General features: G+C 41.0%; 1 protein-coding gene and 2 long non-coding RNA genes across 6 annotated transcripts; 2 read left to right on the forward strand and 1 right to left on the reverse strand.

Annotated features, from left to right (window-relative positions):
• Positions 1 to 796: 796 nt before the first annotated feature.
• On the forward strand, positions 797 to 2,524 carry LOC136509854 (uncharacterized). 2 transcript variants are annotated; one of them, XR_010772558.1, is made up of 3 exons: positions 797 to 1,170; positions 1,250 to 2,164; positions 2,280 to 2,524. It is a non-coding gene; the product is annotated as an uncharacterized lncRNA (long non-coding RNA). The 2 variants fall into 2 exon arrangements; XR_010772559.1 differs by having other exon boundaries at positions 2,284 to 2,524.
• A 1,214-nt stretch (positions 2,525 to 3,738) lies between these two features.
• Positions 3,739 to 4,643, forward strand: LOC136510117 (uncharacterized). Its single transcript, XR_010772618.1, has 3 exons — positions 3,739 to 4,181; positions 4,297 to 4,363; positions 4,472 to 4,643. It is a non-coding gene; the product is annotated as an uncharacterized lncRNA (long non-coding RNA).
• Positions 4,644 to 11,837: 7,194 nt separating this feature from the next.
• LOC136513369 (uncharacterized protein At5g01610-like) lies at positions 11,838 to 17,321 on the reverse strand. Of its 3 annotated transcripts, none has more exons than XM_066507370.1 (2): positions 16,598 to 17,321; positions 11,838 to 11,978 (listed from the first exon to the last, which is right to left on the reverse strand). In XM_066507370.1, the coding sequence occupies exons 1-2, from the start codon at positions 17,112 to 17,114 to the stop codon at positions 11,950 to 11,952; spliced, it is 546 nt and encodes a 181-aa protein (XP_066363467.1). In that variant the 5' UTR covers positions 17,115 to 17,321; the 3' UTR covers positions 11,838 to 11,949. The 3 variants fall into 3 exon arrangements, with proteins under 3 accessions (XP_066363467.1, XP_066363469.1, XP_066363468.1); XM_066507372.1 differs by lacking the exon at positions 11,838 to 11,978 and adding an exon at positions 14,485 to 14,605 and having other exon boundaries at positions 16,598 to 17,318; XM_066507371.1 differs by lacking the exon at positions 11,838 to 11,978 and having other exon boundaries at positions 16,470 to 17,311.
• Positions 17,322 to 24,313: the final 6,992 nt, after the last annotated feature.

Below are 24,313 nucleotides of genomic sequence, written 5' to 3' on the forward strand. Positions count from 1 at the left end.
CATCGATCTTTGTACTGGAACATTGCATTGTGACCTGTGAGCTAGCTGTACAATAAAATTAGGCCCTGTTTAGTCTCTAATTTTTTTTGTAGCAATAAAAGAGCATGTTTGGACACATGCATGGAGTACTAAATGTAGACAAAAAAAAAACTAATTGCACAGTTCTTGGCAAAATCGTGAGACGAATCTTTTAAGCCTAATTAGTCCATGGAAAGCCTTAAGTGCTACAGTAACCCCATATGTGCTAATAACCGATTAATTAGTATCATTAGATTCGTCTCGTAATTTCCTGATGGGTTCTGTAATTTGTTTTTTATTATTATCCAAAACCCCTCCCGATATCCTTCCGACACATCCGATATGACACCCAAAATTTTTTACCTCCCCAACTAAACACACCCTTAGTATCGGCCATGGCTGCGCCATTTCTTACTATCAAAGCAGCGAGCCTCGGCCGCTCCTCAGGGTGGCCACGTCGCCCCGATTATATTACTTCAGCCGCTGGATTCGTCGATCAACGGTCCTGCTTCCTCCCATCGTCTCCTACAGTCACCGCCTGAAAATATCTGCGCTCACCGCCTCCGCTACCTCTCGAAGCCTCCCTCGAACTCTCCGCGACGCTCGGCGCCCCCTCTTCCAGCCCTTCCTCTCTCCCTCCCGGCGCGGCCACGAAGTCCTCCTCCTCCCCTCGCGTCGCCGTAGGCCCGCCGGGTCAACGCTGCCAGCTGACCGCGCGAGCCCCTGCCGGAGCTGCGGCGGTGGCCGGCCCTCTGCGCGCCCGCCGCGCACACTCCTCCTCCTCCTCCAACACCACCAACGCCACGCCGCTTCCTCGTCGCGACGCAAGACAGTGGGTCGCGCGGCCTAGGGTTTGGCCCCCTCCGTCTCCGATCGTCCCCACGGCCGCGCGCGCAGCCAGCTGAGGCCCTGACGTGACGGCAGGCTCTGCCGGCGAAGGGACCTCCGTGCTTCATCAGCAAAGTCGGCGGTCGATCTGAAGCGGGCCCCTAACCCGTCCCTCGCGCCGGTGGGTCCCGACCTCATCGCCCAACATCGGCCCCAAGGCTTCAGCGCCGTCCAGTACTGGCTCGAGGGCTGCAGCGCCTGCCGCTCCAAGGCTGCCCCATGCGGCCGGGGTCGTCGTCTCTTCGAGCGCCTCCCTGCCATGAGGTAAGTCCTTGTCGCTTGCCTCCTCTTCGACTTCCTCCTCCTCTTGTAGCCCTCAGCTTCCTATCTCATCTCTTCGTAGATCCGTGATCCTCCCAAGGGAATAGCAAGGGGATGGGCTATCTTGATTGGTTCAAGCCTAAGGGACGCCATGGCCGGTCAACGACAGCGTTGTTGAATTACACTTTTCTCTACTGCAGATGTGGATGAGTTCGAGAATATAAAAAAGGGTGAGTTTTTGTGAAACAAAGATATCAGATTTGGCTCCAGTGATGATTGATAATTTGATGTGAAGAAATAGTTGCTGAGCAAATAACTCTTCCCCATGAATCATAGGTTTAGTTCGCTCGTCGAAAGTGCGGGCATTATTTACAGCATTAGTGTATTGATTTCGTCTTCTGGGAAAAAGGGTCTCCTTGTTTGATCCACATTGTGGACGTTGATGACCTTTATATATAATTTGCTGCTGCAATGGCACAACCATGATTCCAAATCCAACCATTGGTACTGCATGTTGATCGATTGGTCAAATTTGGGTGATGTGTACAAATTACCTTTGAGAAATGCACTTGCATGTTGAATTGATAGGAAAGAATTATCATGTTTGTTAGTTCGATTATACTGTTGACTCTAACTGTCTGAAGCAGGTCTCATAGTAAGCAATAGTTTTATTTTCTACCTCAACAAAAGTTTTGTACAACCATGTCTAACGGTTCAGGGCAAAGTTGTATAGATTTTTCTAAAAAAATAAAGTTCAAAGAACCTATGTCGGTTAATTCAGTGCCTATTTGTTTTGTCTCCACCTCCATCATCTTTGCTTCTCGCTTACAGTATGTAGCTCCAACCTTAAAATTTCATAAGACGCTCCCTGTTGCTGCTGAAATCATTGCCACAACTGTTTTGCAGAAATGATGCATGGTATAGCCCTAACATCTGCGGGCTTTGGCAAGTGGAAGGTGGTCACTCAAGTGTTTTTTGTGCCTCTACTGACACATAAGTAAGTTCCATGTACGTTTTCCATCAAGACATGCTTACGATTTTACCGTTTCAAAGTTACTACAGTATTGAATAGAGATACTAATGTTAGAACCGTGTCCTGTGCAAATTTCAAGCCAGGCAGTACCTTCCATACCAGGCAACATGACATGCAGGTTGATTGGTGGGTTTACAGCTGATATGTTGCTGAATCAGGATATCTATATTATGAATCCAAATGTGTTTAATATATAATTTACTACTACAATGGCGCAACCATGATTTGATTTAGACCATAAAGCATCGGCGCTGTGAAAGCCATCTCAACCTTTTTGGATTATTTTCCTATTGTTCTTACATACTATATGACGAGCTATGATGATTGGTATACCAAAAGAAGATCTACTATACCAACATAGTCAACATCTGTATATTAGAATTGTCGGCACCACCACCTTAATAGAGTTAGTAATCTATGGTTTTGTCTAAGGTTCTATGTTCTCATGCATAATCAAGTTCAGATCACAGCGTTTGGTCATGCTCATTATTTGTTAAATATTTTATACTTCTTTCTCCTTACAGGAATTTTCAGTGGTTGGTTAAAACATGTGTATCCTTGCAAATCCTTCTAGACAGGATTTTTATTCAATGTGTTCCAAATATTCACTTGACTTCACTTATCTGGAAGCTAACTTCATTTGTAGGTTCCAAGGCTCAAGACCTATTATGACTATGCCAAAAAGAGGTTGAGTATTGCAGAGAAAATGGGTTTGATCCCCTCCAGCCCCACATAGGTATGCAGATTTTTACAGCAATCATGTTAGATTACATGATTATTATTCATGATGAAGATTAGACATGCGCATGGGTTCTAACATAATCTATATAACCTTCAATTTTATATGCCAGACCTATGTGCGTGATTTGCCGGCGCGCGCGATGGCGCGTGTGATGGAATTCATACCTACGATCGCGTAAAGTTAGTGCTATATCTACATAGTCTACTCTTCAAAATTAAAGCTATGTCTATTTTGTCGGTATTCAGATTTCCCAATGCAAAAAGATTAATGAATTCCATCCTCTACTCTTGCCATTTCAGTAGTTTCTTCTGTAATTTCTATATCTGATGTGCAACTTACATATTTGATTAGTACTGTAATTTTTGCAGCTGATACACACGCCTTCCTTACAGATTTATTATAGCACCACCGTCTTTAAATTTTTATCCATCAATTTATCTATTTGGTTTCCTCATCTAATGCTGGCTACTCTCTTATCTGTGCCACTCTATAATCATAACTGACCACTCTTCCTTTTTTCTTTTTTTAATATATAAACTGAATCCACCTATATATGCTTTCATGCAGGAAATCAGGAAACATGCATAGGAGTATTACAGCTTAGACATCATGCAACACTCAAAAATTTTAGAGCAAAATATCTTCCTATGTGCTGTATGTTGGTAATGTAATTCTTCCTTCTTTATTTACAGATATACATGCACATCTAACTAAGTTTGCTAATCTATCATATCCTCATGAAAAGTGAGGACAACCACTCCTTTAGATACTTCCAACAAATATTTTTTCCCCTTTCCGCACCTAAATCCTTAACTGTACCTGCAGTTCAGTCATTTTAGTTATTGTCCTTCCTCCTATGATTGTGTGTGTGCACGGTGCCTTTTATTTGAGATTTTAGCATCTTTATTTGTCAGCTAAATTTGTTTGGGCTCTTCACTGCAGTTTACACTGATTTTAAGATTCTTAGTATCTTTTTACCTTCTCACTTATTCATATGGTCTCAGCTAGATTGATCCACCAAATGTACAAAGAAGCAACCAACCATAATCCAACATCACACAGTTGGTTTGTTTCTAAATGCTGATATATCTCGTGGACTACAGCGAGCTGCTATTTTGATAAATTTTAAGGTTAAATAATCATATATGGTTATATGTTGATGTACTGTGCTACTATGCCTTATACCATACTAAAAGATTAGATCAAATGAATGAGTATGGTTACTATGGTTGGTCCAAGGTACATGATAACAGCGTGCGTTTACCTATGTGCTTCTCCACGTACCTACACAATCTAGATTTGTTGCTTTATTTTATTATCAGTTATTTATTTATTTATACTCTTGCAATTGTAGGCTGTCCTTGTTGAAGATCATTGCCAACTGGCTCCACTCATCATGTGCAGAAAACACCCCATGCAGGGTTAGCACAATCTCTTTTTGAACGCCTTATTCCTTTCGTGCTTGGTGTCAACCAAGTAAAAAAAAAGTTTAATTTTATTATCCTTTATTTATACTCTTGAAATTGTAGGTGGTCCTTGTCGGAGATCATTGCAGTCTGGGTCCAGTCATCATGTCAAAAAAAACATGCAGGGTTACCACAAGCTCTCTTTGAACGCCTTGTTATCCTTGGAGTGAAGCTATTCAGGCTACAGGTAAGATACCTACATCTGATGTATTATGCCTCAACAACGCTACCTTGATGTTATTAATATTTCCCTGCTTCATCCTGTAACATTGCCACCACATACGTAGAGGCTATGATTTTGCTTGCTTTATTGTTTTTGTTCTACCAGCTATTTACATTTCTCCGTAGACATAATTATTCTTGCTTCTATAATTTTGTGGAGCAGTACTCTTACTTCTATAATTTATAAGATATTATTTCTTTGGCCAATATGAACTCCCATATGAAATGTACACCGACAGAGATAGTTGATCTCATGCTTTTGGTGATATAATGATTTATTGTTCTTTGCTCAAAATACCATATAACCTTTACAGTACAAAGAATTAAACTATTGCCAAAACCAATCATAGAAGTTTTTTTGGTTTGCCCAGTATGAAGTGCCATCTAAAATCTACACAATAAGCACATATCTCATTTCCTTTAGGTGATAAATTGATTTATTAAACTTATAGATACCGCCACCTAAAATATACACATTAGGCACCAGCATCTAAAATTCAGCTAGCTCCTGAGAGTCAACGTCTCCCATATATGATGCAGCGACAGTACAATTTCTCAAAAGTTACTTCATTTTTTGAGGCGATAGTTTTACAGGTACAAATAATTTCAGCATGATGATACAATTAGTTCGCAGGTTCCTTTCAATTTCCCTCATGTTTAGGTTAATCCCAAATCTCTACAAACAATCATCCTGCATCAAAACATTCTTGCTCCATACTTTTAGTGCATAGATTACATCCTTAATTTTTCCCAGTATGTGATTCTAAAGGTTTACACACTATGCAATTTGTTGTCTTGCTTTGGAACACGTGCATGGTTTACTTTTGTGCTTATTTTCTTACCATCCGCCTGCTGCGACGGAGTACATGAATTTGGTTTTACATGCTAAGCACTGATTGCATTTGTTATTGTTTTGCGGGCTGCCATCTGCATGCATGGAAGACTGCCATGTACATGTACATATTTTTTTGTGACATGGTGCACCCTGCCAGAACCATAAGGCTCATGGGCCATACATTTGACGACAAGGTACCACCACCTGTCCCTTAAGACGTTTTGGCTCTACACATACATCATCCCTCGTTGATGATATATATTCAGTTTATACGTTTCAAAGCGACATAGATATTTAATGGTCTTTTTAGCTGCAATAAACAATCTTATCGATGTATCCGTGTTTTAACTAATCTCGTCGACATAGTTTGATGCACTACAGTCATTAATTTCCCAGATAGCTAATCTTCAGAAACACACTCTTTTTTTAGGTGCATGATCAGACCATGCTTGTTGAAAAACCAGGTCAGTCATGCTTCAGTTTCAAGGCTGCCTGCAGCAAGGCAATAATCTCAGCATCGTTAGTTTCGTGGTTGCATGGTTATTATTTTCAGCACCCATATCGGTATTATTTTCAGGTAGAATGATGTCTTTGGTTTCCTATATGGTTCCGTAGCCTGCTGTCAAATGCTTGCTACCCAAGACTACGTACCTCTTCCAATGCCATATTGAACCCCCTAGTTAACTGCATATCTGGACAGCACTATTCTCATAATCATTGTGCAAAACATTACAATTTTTTGGGTGTTACCTATAAGGCGTACGAAATTTTGAAATAAACAAACATTTTAACATTACCTCCAGATTCGGTACAGACGGTCAGATCAAAGCACCTTTGTGTTCCTGCTTTGTATCTGATTGATACAAATACAGGCTAAAATTATTATGACTCCTACCCAGGTTTCAACATAACCACTATTTCTTACCTTGTGTTGAGATAAATTATGAGCTTATCGATTTCAGGTTGTGCATTGTCTTGTTTGTTTTGGTGTCTCCTACTTGGTTTTCAGAGAAAAAAAAACCTCTTTCGTGGCCTAATCTGGGCGCTGAGCATTGGAGGTCACAAAAAAAAGATGTTTTAGTCGATAAAGATCTATGGTGACATAGCACCATTTGTGTAGTATTGTTGACCAAACACCCCACAGTCCTATATATAACAAATTTACTGGAGCCATACCACTTGCAATCTTTTATGAATCAACTGAAATAGCATTAGATGATACAAGTCATTTAGTACAGGAAAAACAGCATTCTAGATGACAGAAGTCATTCAGTACAAGAGAGTATGGTTCCAACAGAGATGATGTGCCTTTATTGTTGTTTTTTTCTAGGGATTTTAGCATGCTTATTTTTGTAGTAGATTATACAGTTTTCCAGGCCTTTTTCCTTCTCAACCAAGCCAGAAAGGTGGTTTGCGCTGTATATAGTCTGTTGACCTAATTTATGAAGTTACTAAGCTTCTACCAGGAAGGTAGCACGATCTTGTGGCTTATAAAACAGTTGTATTTATTTTAACAAGAGATTAAGCGTTCTGTATAAATGAAGAAGGTAGGATGTTAAAATCTAGAAATAGTTAATTAGTTGCTTCTGTATGCATTTAAAGTATTCAAGCAAGTTCAGATGCCTTAGCACATTTCACAAATCGGCTACTTTTATTCAAAAAGTGTTTTTCCCACACCTGTTGTACCTAAACTTAACACTATATTTATGGCTGATTGCTTAAGTGCAGATTTCATGGGTGTAGGCCACAAAGACGCAAATACACGGGTAAGGTAAATCCCATGTCCTTCCAGTATCTAATCTCTATGTGACTCTAGAGAAAAAAAAATCATGCTTCATGGTCGGTGTGAAAACAGAGGATTTAGAATATTTCTCATGCAGTGTGAACACCTCAAATAGTTTATTGCATTGCCTTCTATGTTTTTGCTATGAAATATCATCTACCACATCAATCATTTCATGTTTACAATTCTGAATAGTTTTACCATGTTAAATATAAAAAGACCTCCAATCGTTCAATTCTTGTGCATGACATATCTACATTAAACTCCTAATATTGTTTTCATGCAGATATTAAACATCTTCTTTACCTACGTCTTAACCAGGTGATTTGCCGGCGCGCACGATGGCGCGCATGATGTACTAGTCATCGTCAATTGACAGACGCACGCTGCATGCAGTGGCCCATTCCGAGGAAAAAAGTCACATCGGCCGGCCACTTCCGTAGCGTTGGCATTCGACTTGGATAGCTGACGACGGCCGACCGGGGAACGGGGAGGTTTGCTTGGTCGTCGCCAACACTCAACCACCTGGAATTAGACGGTTGCTTGCTTGGCTCCTTGCACTTAACTCTGTCCGCCTGTTACCATGGTTCCATCCATCTTTGACGAACCAGTTCGGACGGCAGAAGCCAGAAGCTATGGACAACAAAAACACATTTGATATACATGACGCATGGAACTGATGACTGATCTGATCACTGTGGCAGCCTACTGGCAGGGGTGTGTGCACGCACGCTCCTACAAAACTACTCGTATGCTAGATCTCTAGGTGACGGGAGCAACGTAAGGGGTGCCCCGGAGAAGTGGCTTTTTCTTTGGCCATTTGGGGCCAGGCATGGTGCGTTTCTGAATACGATCTGACCGCATGCATGTGCAGAGAAACAGGAGTGGGGAGCGGGGAACTAGAGAGAGGGATCGGTGTTCCTTATTAACACGATTATAAACATCCAAGTATATAGAGGGTCTTTGTTGTCATTTTTTCTTTTCCCTTTCAAAAAAATAGTATCTTAGAAAAGTGGTAGATATATGCATGAGTTAAATACACCGGAAGTCCATAAACTTGTCTGAGTGTGCCATATAGGTTCATAAACTTTGGAATTGCATTTATGGACCCTTGAACTTAATTATTAGTTCAGTGTAGGCTCATTCTACCTCGTTAGCGTCATTTTGCCGACGTGGCATGGACAACGTGGACTGAACCGGTGCCTAGCCGCACGTGATGCGCGCATGAGGATGCGTGGCCCTTGAGCACCCCTATTTCCTCCTATGTCACGTCAATGACAAAAGGACGATGCTTTTTGTATGTGTGCGTATAGGCATACATTTTGGAGAAGGAACTGATAAGGACAATGTTAATGTACAAAATGCACCAAAATTTGTCTAGATGGGTGCTTTCTACTATTTTGTATGATATTTATGGCTCGAGTAGATAGCTAGATGGATGCATCAAACTATGGTCAATGATGCTTGGATGGGTGTTGTCTACTCTTGTGTATGGTATTAATTGGTCAGATATAGATGGATGCATCAAACTGTGATGCTTTTCATGCTCAGTTCTGGGAAACAGTCAACAAAAGCAACGAAACATGTTGCAGAATTCTGCCTTAACTTTGTTTCCATTCCATTTCTATGATGCTTTATTTGTTTCAACTTTGACACTCACAAACATTGCACTGTATTTCTGAAATACATCTTCCATAGCATTTACCAACAATTGGCATTTCAGTGGCCTTCAAGAACACAACAACATGTATTTAACATAGGTACAAAATACAGTTGATATTGAACACAACTCACACCAGTCAACAACATTAACACATCACAAGTACATGGAATTCACTTCACCAACAATACAATCAGCATCAGAAACTAGACTAACAGGATACAAACACAAACAACACAAAATAGCTTTCAACATCAGCAGTTGTTCTTGCCTATAGATCCTAGCTCCTTCAAATTTGTTTCCCCAGATCGGCATGTATCATTCATCTCTAATGCTTCACATTTATAGGTCCTAGCTCCTTCACTTTAGTATAGAATGTGTCTCCATCCAAGATTGTTTGAAAAAACATGTGAATTTAAAATAAATATTTGAGACACCAAACAACTTCAAATCAAAACTTATCAACCAAAAAAATGTATATTGTGTCATCCACTACAACTTTGGTATGAACTATGTGAACATTCAAGGCCATTTACAAATTCAAATTTTTGAATTTCAAAATCTATAAACTTAAAACACATATTTTGGACTCTAAGCGACTTCAAATCAAAAACTTTTCAACTACAAAGTTCTAGATTGTATTGAGAACTACAATTTTGATATAGACCATGTCAACATCCGAGGTTGTTTGAAAATTTCAAATTTTAAATTTTAAAATCAATAAATTTAAAACAATATTATGAAACTTTAAGCCATTCAAATAAAAAAAATTAACTATAAAGTTGTAGATCGTGTTGAGGGCTACAACTTTGATATGAAGTTTGTCTTCGTCAGAGTTCATATAAAAAAGTTATGAATTATTTTTGGATGCAACTATTTATGTCTGTCTCTGAAAATCGATTTTTAGAAACAACTACTTAGGATGGTTGTCTCTGTTAATAGTGAATTTCAAAGACAAGCATATAAAGATGTCCACCTCTAAAAAATCAATTTACAGCCTCTGTTGATCGATGATTTTCAGATACGGTCGCCTTAAGACGTTCGTCTCTGTAAATGATTTTCCGAGGCAGACATTTTCCTGGAGGATATGCCCGTCTCCATAAATGATTTCAGAGGCCAGCATTTTCCTAGAAGTTGCTAGATCATTTACAGAGACAGTCGCTAGATGTGTCTGCCTCGGTTAATCAGAGAGACTGTCTCCTACAATTGGTTTTGTGGTAGTGATACCAACTGCACTAGATCTCAATCCCTTACTCCAACGCCTCTTCTTCTGTCCTGCAATACTCCTATGTCATCTATCACCCCACTTTCTTGCTTTTACGCTGAAGCCCAATACACAAAAATTGTATCCTCCTCAAGTCAATTTAAGCTAGGTCCATCTCCGACTAATTTCTCCTATAAAATGAATTATTTATTGCACCTAACATTTATTGGTGAAATTTATTTAATTTAATCAAAATATGGTTGGTCAAGCCTACTTAAACAAAAGAAAGATAGTTAGCTCATTATCATTGGCATGAGTGGGTCTAGGTAATACACGGCTATAAGTTGTACGTCAAGTTTGCTGGTGAAATAATAAATCATTCAGCTTTCACGAAACGAAATGAAATACAAAGCTCCTTGGGCCTTTAATATCTGGAAGCCCATCTATGTTGAAGGCCTGTTCCCACAAAATAGACGCTAATGGGCTAAGTGTCATCATCATCGTCTTTCCTACCTAAAAACAGAATTCACTCCAAAAAAAAAAAACCCTAAAAACAGAAACCATAACGGTAAGTGTGACAAAACGTGCCTTCCGGCAAGTTCTAACAACCTCTCGTTGCCATTGCTCATTATTAGGTTCCACCATCCTTTTTTTTCTATAATAATGGGAGTAAAAGCGTATTAGTGTGCTTGGCCGTAGCCTTCATTCCTCCGAGAAGATCGAGAGAGAAGGCAACGGGCAGTCGGGCACCGAGAATCAACAGGGAAGAAGGCTAGATCGAGCTGAACCTAATCTGTCGTCGGATCGCGATCGGATGGCGCGTGGCGGAGGAGTCCCTGAAGAAGGTGGAGGAGAAGGCGGTGAAGCTGGGCACGGTGGCCAAGGACATCGCCAGCGCCATGGCGACCACGACGGAGGAGAAGACGGCGTTCTGGGAGCCGGACCCCGAGACCGGCTACTACTGTCCGGTGACCGGCACCAAGGAGGTGGACGCCGCCGACCTGCGCGCCGAGATGCTCAAGCAGAGGATGCTGCAGGACGACTGACGCATGCACTGTCCGTTAAGATCACACGACCAAACTACATGTACATCTATTTATCTGAAGATGGCAGCCGATTGTTATTGGCTATCCTAATTCTGGGCCAATTTGAGAGGAATTTCGTGTAATTTCTGTGCCAACTGATCCGGTTCCTAAGCAGTTCATTGGGAATTCTTGTGGGTCCATTGTATGCTCATGTCGTCATACGGTGGGACATCATACCAAAAGCAACAGTGAAAGCACGGAATTAACTACATTTATAACAGCACAAAACAAACCTTTCAATCCACTGTTATCCCGTTGGTTTCAGGGTTGGAGAGTGAACTGTCCACAACCACAAGAGAAAACAACTCCATCTTCTCCACTAGGAAAGGTGTTTTGTGTTCTTTCTTTACAGTTTACACCTATGACACTGGAGCGCATCTTTTGTTATAAGCTACCGTATATAATCTGTCCTGAACAACCTGGCCTTAAAACTGTAATAGCGTCTATTTTGATCTTTCAACTATGGAAGCTAGAAGAATCTCTCATTCTTGTAGATAATAACGAGCTGATTTTGCAAAACAGACTGCAACACTATAAATGATGTTTTACCCCTTCACTAACAGGAATAACAATGATAGTTACAAGTATTTGAGGGGCCAAGTTCACAATTCTGGTGCAAATCTAGCATACATCTCTAACAACATAAATGGGTACATAACAGAATAAAGCAAAAACTCGTCTCCTTCAACTTCAAATGGTGATTCTAATTTGTCAACACAATTATGAAGATCTCCCTTCATATTCTTGCTTTACTAATGTAGTAAGCCTCTTTGCTGTGTAACTGCAACAGAAACAATTCAATCCATTCCGTTTAGTAGTATGAGTTGCCAGACTCAATGCTGGTTGCTGAGTGATATTGCACAGCACAGCTTGACTAAAATTTTCAGTAATTGGATGTTGATAGGCATTTGCCTACATAGTAATACTGACAAAAACTGTTATAGTTGAAACACATGAATTTTCACTTTGTGGTTTCATATTTGCTTTTTTTTCCCTTTCAGTTCAAAATTGTTGCATCAGAGAACATTGAAATCTAGCTGAGGGATGTAAAATCTAAACCTTAACTAGTTAATTTTGTATGTGGCTGACCCTTTTCTAATGTTCAAACAGTTGTATTCTTGTTCTGAATTAAGTTTCCTACTGAGGCAATGGGTGACCAGCTTTGGAATCAAAGCACTCAAATGATTTGCAATCTAATCAGAGAGTTTTCTTTCTTCTGAGCAATCTGGATACTGGAACTCTTCAATGCCTACGAACTTAGTTTACACCCTTGTGTGCTAGCCAAATAGATTCAGTCTTGGGTCCACTAGAAGTCTACAACTCGTTCAGTACCTGACCAACTTCGAGGTCCATGTTATTTTTTATCAAAGGGGGAGAACACCTGCATTCACATACAGTTATATCCCATTTTCTTCCTATGCAATAACTACAGCACACGCCAACCAATAGCTAGTTCAACTGGTGAGGCCATGACCTCTTTGTAAGCCAGAATGTCTAAAGAAAACAACCACGACTCCTCGAAATGGAAACTCACATAGAAGGACAATGTAGCAATCTTAATTCACAAATGAAACCAAAGATCACTCCACTGTTGATTCTGAATATCAAAGCATGAGGCTACGTATAAACCTCTTAAATTACAGCATTTAATATAAATGCACACAATCTTGCAATTCTCTGAAGGTACCGATAAGGAACTAGAGACAATACCAAGTAATAATTGCGAAATAGCTCCAGAGCAGCTGAAATTACTATCTCAAAGACATATCAACACAGCACAAAATAGACAGCTACGCTATGTTGGAGTTTCAATTTGTAAACAGTGCTAATGTAATCTAACAAACTAGAAATAACTCTCTTCTTCATGCAACGATGCACAGTTATCCTTTGTGTTTGGGAAGGGAAAAAAGACATATCTACAGGAATGTTTGAAGCCAATTATGTCTTTTTTTTTCCTTCTTCACCATTCTTTGCAGTTTAGAAACTACATAGCAATATCCCCTCTTCTCTAGGGAAAATATTGTAGCTATTTCTTAACATTTAATTCCTTCTGAAAAAAAAGACAGTGCTCCTATAGTACAATAATGATTGCTCAACTAAGCCATCTTTCAACAGCCCGGAAGCATCTTCATGTCCACTCAAAATGGCATGAACCCATCAAACAACTACCAGTCTACCAGAACAGATGTTCAAACCACAATCCATAGGCCAAAGCCATGGGATTAAACTATCACAGCCATCCACATGAAGCAGACATCACAAGGTAGAGAGCGTGATTTCCGAAAGGGATTCATAAACTAGAACCTATGACAAATCTAAATTGTTTCTCTGGTCTCTAGACTGTATTAAACAGTACATGAAACATGACATCAAGTTCTTCCTGAACTTGCCATGCGAACGGAAAGTTGAGAAGTACAGAGGTGGAGTTATTACGAAGCACAAACATTACCAAGTGATAATACTAGTAATATCACTGGACAGAAATAGACATTTTCATGTCAAAGGTACATAGTGTTTATACTAAGCATAGAAAATTACAGCAACAATAATATCTCTTGTGCCACACATACTGAATTAAGATCTCTTGACAGTCTGAAAGCAATAGTTCATTTTTACTCGAAATGGCAAACTAATGAAGCCTTCAAGGCTTCAACCAACTACAATAGCAGACAATGAAAGCAAACCATTCACACATTTCACAGCCGTGGGTTTCAACTACCAGGACACAATAAATTAAGATTCGGAATTCCAATGGGAGATTGAGAGAAGCATATAAGGTTCACATACACATGCACAGAAATTTATATTCCCTTTCCCATGGTTATTTTCCAACTAGGATGGAAAGAAACCATTTCCCATCAAAATGCAAACTACTGAAGTTTTCAGCCAACAACCACGACAGATAACCAATGCGAACCATCCATAACCATTGGATTCAACAACTAACTTCACAAATTCATTCACATGCAGCACACATGACAAGGGAAAGAACAAAATTTCCACAAGGGACTCATAAATTAGAACCAATGATTGATCCTAATTCCTTCTCGGGTCTCTCTAAACAGCCTGAAATAGTACATGAAGCGTACATCAAGTTCTTTCTGAACTTGCTATCAAACTAAAAGCTGAGAAGTATAGAAAAGAGAACTATAAACATAACCAAATGATAATAATAAACTAGCATGTCTGTGCGTTACAACTCTTTTCTTCCATAATGCAATGATATGCAGCTCTTCTGTATGTTTGAGGAAAAAAGGAGAGAAGATGATAGTAAACTAGCTATAGTGAAGCAGAAATTGTCATGTCAAAGGTACATAGTGCTTTGTACTCAGCAATTCAACTCTTTTTGGAAGAAAACTGTAGTGTCCCTAGAAAAATGTAGCTCCTTTGCTCTCCATTATTTTCCAACTAGAAAGAAAAAAAGTTTGAATAACTTTAAATGTTGTTGCAATTCTCTTCCTTTTCAGGAAAAAAGGTCAACTCATTTCTTAAAATTTGATTGCTTCTGAAGTATAGAGAGTGCAGTTATTAGAAATTACAAACATTACCAAGTGACAATACTAGTAATCTAACTGGACAAAAATAAGACATTTTATGTCAAAGGTAAATAGTGTTTTATACTAAGCATAGAAAATTACAAAGGAAGAAAATTCTAGCTCCTTTCGAAAGCAATGTAGCAACAATAATATCTCTTCTACCACACATACTAAATTAAGATCTCTCTCGACAGTCTGAAAGCAACAGTTCATTTTTACTTGACATGGCAAACTAATGAAGCCTTCATGGCTTCAACCAACTACAATAGCAGACAATTAAAGCACACCATTCACAGCCGTGGGTTTCAACTACCAGGACATAATAAAGTAAGCTTTGGAATTCCAATGGGAGATTGGGAGCAGCATATAAGGTTCACATACACATGTACATAAATTTCTATTCCCTTTCCCATGCTTATTTTCCAACTAGGATGGAAAGAAACCACTTCCCATCAAAATGCAAACCATCCATAACCATTGGATTCAACAACCAGCACTTCAGAAATTGATTCACATGCAGCAGACATCACAAGGGAAAGAACACAATTTCCACAAGGGATTCATAAATTAGAACCGATGATGGATCTTAATTCCTTCTCTGGTCTCTCTAAGGGCTCGTTCGTTTGGCCTTGATTCCACCAGGAATCATTCCAGGTGATCAAAGATAGTTTAAATTAACACATCATTCCTGGTTGGAATGGCTCCAGGGATGCATTCCCTGGCAACCGAACAGCCCCTAAACTGTCTGAAATAGTACAAGAAGCATGAAATCAAGTTCTTTCTGAACTTGCTATCAAACTAAAAGCTGAGAAGTATAGAAAAGGGAACTATAAACATAACCAAATGATAATAATAAACTAGCATGCCTGTGTGTTGTAACTCTTTTCTTCTATTAATGCATATGCAGCTCTTCTGCATGTTCGAGAACAAAAAAAAAAGAGAAGATGATAGTAAACTAGCTATAGTGAAGCAGAAACTGCCATGTCAAAGGTACTAGGTACATGGTGCTTTGTACTAAGCAATTCCACTCTTTTTGGAAGAAAACTGTAGTGTCCTTAGAAAAATCTAGCTCCTTTTGAAATCATTGTAGCAACAATCTCCAGACACACACACACACACAATGGTCCAAAAGCAAAACTTCATTTCTTCTCAAAATGGCAAATTAAAGAAGCCTTAAACCAACTACAAACAGACAATTAAAGCACACCATATATAACCGGCAATTCAACTACAACAAATTAACAAATTATACTTTTCTATTTCTCATCATTGTTTTCCAACTGTAAACCAAAAAAAAAACCTTTGAATGACTTTAAATATTGTTGCAATTCTCCTCCTTTTTAGGAAAAAAGGTTAACTCCTTTCTTAAATCTGATTGCTTCTGAAGTGAAATCACAGTAGCAACAATGGTGTTGCTCTTGTAAAGTAAAAAGTTACTCTATTACTGATTTAAGCTTCTCCCAACTGTGTGAGAACAAATATTTTGTCCCATCAAAAAAGAAAACTGCGTGACAACAAGCACTTGAAGCAACCATCCATAACCATACGATTCAACTGTCACCACTTCAGAAACTAATTCACATGAGGGCAAACATCTCAATGGAAAGAAGACAATTTCCATAGAGAAATATAAATTAAAATATTTGAAAGATCTTAATTGCTTCTCTGGTCGTTCCTAAAACTGTCTGAAACAGTTGGTGAAACATGAAATCGAGTCCTGAACTTGCTACCCCCATCCCACATCTAAAAGCTGGGATCTTTCAAGTTTGCCCTCTTTATTAACCCACATCTACTAAGACATACTAGTAGTGGCAGCTTACAGCAGCAGTCACCGAATCTGCAGAAGTGGAATTCTAGAAGGCACCTCGCAGGCGCAGCTTGGCGGTGGCGGCCCCCGGCTTTTGGAGCATGAGCAGGTCGTTGCAGTTGAACCCGCAGCCGCAGGTGGGGCACTCGAGGAAGTTCTCAATCCCGAAGTTGGCGGAGGCGATGCCGACGGAGAACTCGAGGTTGTCGCCGCGGCGGGTGACCTCGACGATGTTGATCCAGAGGAAGAGGACCTTGACGGAGACCCCCTGGAGGTCGGTGAGGTGGTCGGGGGCGATCTTGCCGGTGATCTTGGTCTGGTAGCGGAGCGAGTAGGATCCCTGGATGGAGAACTCGCAGACGGAGGATCCGGTGCCGGACGCGGAGGCATCGAGCGTGGCCGTGAAGGCGCCCGTTGCGTTGTCGAGCGTGTAGGCGACCACGCCCTTGGGGAGGATCCCCGGCGGAAAGTCGAAGTCGGCGAGGGCTTCATACGCCGTCGGCTTAGCGAAGGCGGTGACGCTCACAGCAGCCGCGGCGGCGGCGGCGACGAGGAGGAAACGGTGGGCGAGCATGGCTGATTGGGGAGAGGAGCGGTGGAGTACGGCTTCTGTTTGGTTTGGTGAACAAGGCGAAGGAGAAGAGTGGATGGGTGTTCTTTCTTTTCTTTTTTTCTTTTTTTTTCGGGGGTTAAACGCCAGGTCCTATACCGTCGGGTCAACTGTAAAAAAGACGGCGGCGGTGCGCATGGCCGCCTTCGACCTCTTGCTCGCCACCCTCTCTCTTCTTTCTCCTGGCCGGTGGCCACTCTCCTCCTCGCTCTCGCCCCCGCCGGCCGCCGCTGCCCAAGCCCTGCCGCGACGCACTAGGGCCACGGAACTCTGGCCAAGCCCTAGCGTGCCTGCCATTCCCCCTCCCCTCTTGCCGGAGCTCACCCTCATCGGAGCTCGCCCTCGTCGGACCTGGCATAAAAGATCGCTTTTTACGACGAAAATCCACTTTTTAACGCTAGTAGAAATATCCACTTTTACGATGAAAATCTTAAGAATCTAAAACTGTCATAGAAGATCGTTTTTTATGATGAATATTTTTGTTTCATCATAGATCGGAGGTGATGGTCCTACAACCCCTTCCTGTGACGAAATTAGGCATCGTCATAAAAAACGTCATAGAAGAGCGCATGGTTTCGTCACAGATCACTCGCGTGACTTATCTGTGACGATTTTCTTTAAACCTGTGACGAACAGGGCTTCGTCATTGAACTAATTACACATCTGTGATGAACAATATTCGATCTGTAACGAATGGCTTCGTCATAGATCTCCACACCCTTCTCCATCCGACGTGTACCTGTGGGACTTGCAGTTACTCATCCGTGACGCTTGCAATTCATCGTAAAAGTCTCCGCTCGGTCCTTTCTCCGTCCGACGTATACCTATGGGACACTTTAGCATCTGACCTATGGGACCCGACGGCTTACGTGTCACGTGTACCTGTGGGACCGTTCTTCATCTCCATCAGCCTTTGGGACTCGACGGCTTGCGTGTCACGTGTACCTGTGGGACCATCCGACCTGTGGGACCCGACGGCTCATGTGTCATGTGTACCTATGGGACCTTTCTCTATCTCCATCCGACCTATAGGACCCAATGCCTTGCGTGTCACTTGTACCTTTTGTGCCGCCGGAGTCTAATAAATTAAAAAAACCCCCTCAATGCCTGGGAATCAAACCCAGGACCCGGAGGAATGAATGCACGGTCTTTACCATTGCGCTAAATGCCTGGTTGTATTGACATGTCTTTGAAGTTGTTATAGTATTATATTTTCTGTGTGGATGCCCTACAGGTTAACCAATATTGGATATTTTTCCTTCAAGTGAAAACAAATCTATGCCCGTTAGACTAGCGACGGCGGCGGTGGAGGATCCCCAGTGTGCTGTGGTGGCTCCGTGTCCTTTTGGAGGCTAGGCGGTAGGGCTTGCAAGTGGAGCGCGGCTGCATTGGCGTCCATGTCCGTTGTGTGCTGTGGCATAGGCGACAGATCTGATCCGCAGGTCTCCTTTCTTGCCTTTTCCTGTTCGCTTCACTGTTTTGGTCCTTGCTTGAACATGAGGTATACAAGAAACATTCTTGCGTTGTAGATCTGGTTAGGCCAATGATATGATGATGAAAAGAACTAGGAGGTGGCACTGGTTGGTTTTTTGCTGATGTCTTGATTTTCTGCATATGTTCAGTTTTGTTACTATAATGTCTCCTATGGAAGAAGCTCTGAGCTCGTGTGTTGATTATAAGTGTGATGGATCTTTGTTGGATTATTTTCCTCTTCAGTGATCTCATTACTGAGCAAGCTCTCATCCTACTGCACACATACTAAATACAGGAGGCCTCCAACAAGAGAAACACACTGGCCAGCCTCACGGACGATGTCGTTGTCAAGATCCTCCGTCGCCTCCCCGTCCGCTCCTTGTTCTGCTGCAAATGTGTCTGTCGCTCCTAGAACCACCTCATCAAAGACTACAACAACTATAAGGTGTTGCTCTGGACTCTGACCGGCTTCTTCTATGACCTCAACCAAGGCCATCGACGCTACACCAGAGTCACCGATGAACACCCATCCTTGTCCTTCTTGCCCTTCACCTTGGACAATATAGCTATCTCAGATATCTACAACGGCCTCATCCTATGCTGGTGCGAGGGGTTGATGGATTATATCGCTATGTCATTTGTAATCCGGCAACAAAGAAGTTCAAGAAACTACCGCCTAGCATCCATTCAGTTGATGAGGCTCGATTGGGGTTCGATCCGACAGTCTCCTCGCACTTCCATGTGATTGAATATATAGAAGAGGAGTAGGATGATAAGTGTAAGGGTGTGGACATCTACTCATCTAACACTATAGCATGGATCTGTAAGGAATCTAAATAGGGACCGAATACTTGTGTGATAATTGAGAGATCAGAAGAAATAAGATCATCAGAAATTGTGTATCTCAACGGTTGTCTGCACATTATGGGGTGCTCGGGGTTTTACCCTCAGATACTTGTTATGGATATGGAGGGAGAGACATGGAGGAAAATTCCTTACCCGCGTGGTTCTTTGCCCTCCATCTATCAAGCTTAGGGTCACTTGTGTGTATGTACTGTTCATGGTCGCAATATGTCCAAACTTTCAATCTGAATACTTGATGACTATGGTACTAATAAATGCACAATGAAGCATATTGTCAGCATTTTGAAGGTATTTGCATAGACTAACATTGGATTTAGTTATTACTCGTACTACGATGTTAATGAGTACTACTCAACGGTTCACCCAGAATAGAATTTGCTTCTCTTTGTTGGGGTTGGGGGGGGGGAATGGCATCGTTGCATATAACATGGACAACAAAAAAGTTTATATCATCCCTACATGTTATAGTTAGTTTTTGAAACATGGCATCCTACCAGAAATCAATAGCAGACCTTACTATCTTTCCTATGTTTCCTTGTTCTCGGAGTTGGAGTCATTAGCCGAGGAATAAATAAAGTTCCATGATGTATCTCTTTGTCATGACATGTTTAAATGGATCATTGTTGTTTGATTGTCTTGGATGGATGTTGTTATTATTTTGCAGCAACTTTAACTTGTTTGTAATGTAAGCTAAAGTTTGTGCATTGTGTACCACGAATATTATTAATGGTTGTTAAAGTTGCATTTTGATACAAGTTGTGGATTTATAAAATTTACTCACTGCCAATCTCAGCATAGAGGAGGTAAGCTTTGAGCTCATGTACTGACTGTAAGTGTGATGGTTAGACTTAATTTAGCTAGAATTGTAATGGTTACAGCTCCATTAACTGCTACTCTAGTTTGAGTTATATATATCTATGTGGTGCTACTATAAATTTAGATGAGGTCGTACCATAAAAATTGTTAATGGTTGTTAAAGTTGTACTTTGGTATGAGTTATGGACTTCACTGATGGATCTTTGTTGGATTATTTTCCTCTTTAGTGTTCTCATTACTGAGGAAGCTCTCATCATACTGCACACTAACGAAATGGAAGAGGCCCCCAACAAGAGCAACGCACTAGCCAGTCTCACGGAGGATGTCATTTTTTAGATCGCCCACCACCTCCCCACCCGCTCCTTGTTCTGCTGCAAATGTGTATGTCACTCCTAGAAAAAACTCATCTCAGACCCCAACAACCATAAGAACTTGTCCCAAACTATGGCTGGCTTCTTCTACGATAGTGAGAACGACAATCAAAACTTCACTAGTGTCGTCCGTGGTGTACGGCCCCACTCCTTGGAATTCTTGCTCTTCAATATTGACAATGTAGCTCTCTCAGATTGCTGCAATGGCCTCATCCTATGCTGGTGCCTTAGGACTGATGGATACCGTTATGTCGTCTGCAATCTAATGACCTAGAAGTTTAAAATTCTGCCGCCCCTAGCACCCATGATGTTGGCCATGGTGTCATTCGATCCACAGCCTCCTTGTACTTCCACGTGATTAAATATATGGATGTCAACGCTGTGTGCGCAGGTGTGGAGATCTACTCATCTCAACTGTAGCATGGATCTATAAGAAATCTGAATGGGGCGAGCATACTGTTGTGACATTTTATAGACAACCAAGTGTGTTTCTTAACGGTTATTTGCACATTATGGGACACTTTAGGAGGTACTATATGATACTTGCTGTGGATATGGAGGAAAACACATGGAGGAAAATTGATAGGCCAGATGGTCTTCACCACTCCATGCATCAAGCTTAGGGTCACTTGTGTGTATGTACTGTTGATGGTCCCAATGATTTCAAGCTTTCAATCTAGATCCTTGAAGACTTGGTACTGATAATTGGTCATTGAAATATACGGTCACCACGTGGATCCTGTTTGGAAGGATTAATATGAGATTTGGTTACCCATATTTTGTTGACAAGGACATAGTGATCACAGTTCACCCAGAATAGAATTTGATTTTCTTTGCTAGGGAGGATGGAACAAATTCATGCCATCCCTATTTGTGACTTTCGGTATGGTAGACGTACCGTTAAAAAAGAGTTCATCTGTAGACCATACTACCTTCCTTATGTTTTTTGTTCTTGGATTCATTAGTAGAGTAGTAAATAAAGCTGCATTTGATGTATCTCTCTGTCATGTATTTTAAATGGACCAATATTGTTTGCTTGTCTATGGACATGTTAATTTGCTTAATGATGGATGTTGTCATTATTTCAGCTAAACTAGTGTGCTATCTTTGTTTTGTTTGCAAATTGAATTATTTGTTTGGTGTGCACATGTGTTACGGTGGTGTTATAGCTCCTGTCGCTGTTTCATCCGTTAATTCAGCTATAGTACAATACTTATATTGATTTCTAATGTCATGGGTACATGAGGTATGCTGATGAGGGCACTCCAAAATACACAAAAAATGACACTTTGAAAGCACTACAATGCACCCACCATATTGTACTACTAGGCTATGCTACTATTAAGTGAGTCAAACTTAAAATCATAAACGACATAGTAACAAGCATCACAGGAAGACAAGGAAAACTACGGAGGATACTATCAGACGTGTTCAAATGTACAGAGGTCAGACTTTCTTACGTGTGCAATAACATTTCAACACCAATGGCTCATCTGCTCTACATTAGACTAAGGCGAGACTTGCGGTCGACTTTCTTACATGTGCAATCACATTTCAACACCAATGGCTCCTCTACTCTGCATTACACTGAGGCGAGACTTGCTCCTCATTGCAAGGTTCTTGCAAGTTCAACAAAGATTGACAAAGACACCAAGACAACAAAAAACAAACATAAACCAAAGGACCTGAGCTACATCACGCTCAACAGATTGTAAGTGCGAGACTTGCTCCTGGTGCTGAAATTGTAATAGTTGTCACATGTACCTTCTTCAGATTTGTTTCCTTTAGGGAGCCATATAGGTATTCAAATTTACTATGCACACAAGAAAGTCCCAGCATCGTAAATCAGACTAAGTCAGACACATATCTTGTTATACATAAAAACCTGTTTCGTACAAGTACTTTTGTTGAATCCCTAAAGGAAACAAATAAAATCAAAATAAAACAACAGAAAAGCAAAAGCAAAAACAATATTCTAGACTTGTTCAAATGAACTCCTCACTGCATGGTTCTTTTAAGTTCAACAAATTTTATAAAAAATACGAGTTGGCTTCAATAGAGATCAAAGGCACTCATGAATATTTAGCATATTATAGATTAGATCAAAGACAACTAAAAAGAAATCTACAGCGAAAAGCAACCAATAGGGGCTACAAAACAGCTACAAAATGACCAAAGAACCTGAGTTACACCACGCTCAACAGAGTTTAACCCACCTAAGGCCTTGGTTGGATGCGCATGTATTCATCTCAATCCACATGTGTTGAAGTGGATTGGAGTGGAATTAAACTAAATTCCATTTCATTCCACTCCAACACATGTGGATTGAAGTGGATACACATGCATCCAAATAAGGATGTCCATGTATTCATCTCAATCGACATATGTTGAAGTGGATTAGAGTGGAATTAAACTAAATTCTATTCTATTCCACTCCAATACTTATGAATTGATGTGGATACACATGCATCCAAACAAGGCTTAATATAAAGTTCAACAAAAGTGAACACCAACATGCAAATAATAGTTCACATATTTGCAAGCGTGTCCCATAGATTAAACCTATTCATGACTACTAATACTACTGATGTGTCCCACAGATCAAGGGTTGAGGTTAGCATGTAGGATCTCCTCCACGTCCACCTTTGGTAAGATGGCATTGGCGGTCGGCTCGAAACTCTCAATCAGATAGGCGATGTCATCGTCCGTCGAACACCGGCGGAAAACCCTACATCACGGCCATGATCACCTGTTGAGATAGTAGGCAAATTCCAAATACTAGTTAAATTAAATAGCATGAACAAAAATACTAGTGTGAGCATTGCACGCATACATTGGTTAAATGAAGATAAATAACATGAAGAGCAGTGATGATCCATCTCCAAAGGAGGAACTGGCGGGTTAGAGAGAAGGCCGATGAGAGATCCATCTATCGGTGGAGGATTGTCGGTGTTGAAGGCCTCCGGGGACTCCACATCGACAGACGACATCGTACGCTCCGCCATGGTCTTGGCAGGAGGCGTTGGTGGCGCTGTAGGATGGAAGGCAAAAGTTTTGGGATAGAATCGGGAGCTCTAGAGAGAGAAGGTAGCAGGTATAACCTTTCCTCTCACCCCTTGTCTCTGCTATTATAGTTTGGGAGCCGTCGACTACCCTACGACCGAGACATTTGCGTGGGTGGGCGGCGAGGCTTCGCCACGTCACGCCAATGCGACAGGCCAGGAGACGACGTCCCATGCTGCAATAGGCTGCTGACACCACCCATGCGCGCGCGCCTATGCGGGAATGCAGGAGCATGTCATCCGAGTAGTCAAGATTTCAGACATCCGAACCTTGTGTGATCCTGTAAAGTATAAAATTTCTGAATAAAAAAAAATCCTTGATGCATGGTTCTTGCAAGTTCAATAAATCTTATCAAATACACAAAAATAAGATGAGTTGGGTTCAACATAGATCAAAGTCACTCATGACTAGTACTACTACTGATACAAATGTTATGACTGAGTGCACTCCATAGGCAATAGTTATATTCATAGCTTGGTACTATATAGTGTCCAACGAGATCAAATGTGTTGTATGTCGGACTTTCTTATGAGCATAGTAAAATAAGAGAGTGAAGCAAATGCGTTAGGAAAGCTA

Source organism: Miscanthus floridulus, chromosome 16, assembly GCF_019320115.1.
Source record: "Miscanthus floridulus cultivar M001 chromosome 16, ASM1932011v1, whole genome shotgun sequence".
In the NCBI taxonomy this organism is placed as follows: domain Eukaryota; kingdom Viridiplantae; phylum Streptophyta; class Magnoliopsida; order Poales; family Poaceae; genus Miscanthus; species Miscanthus floridulus.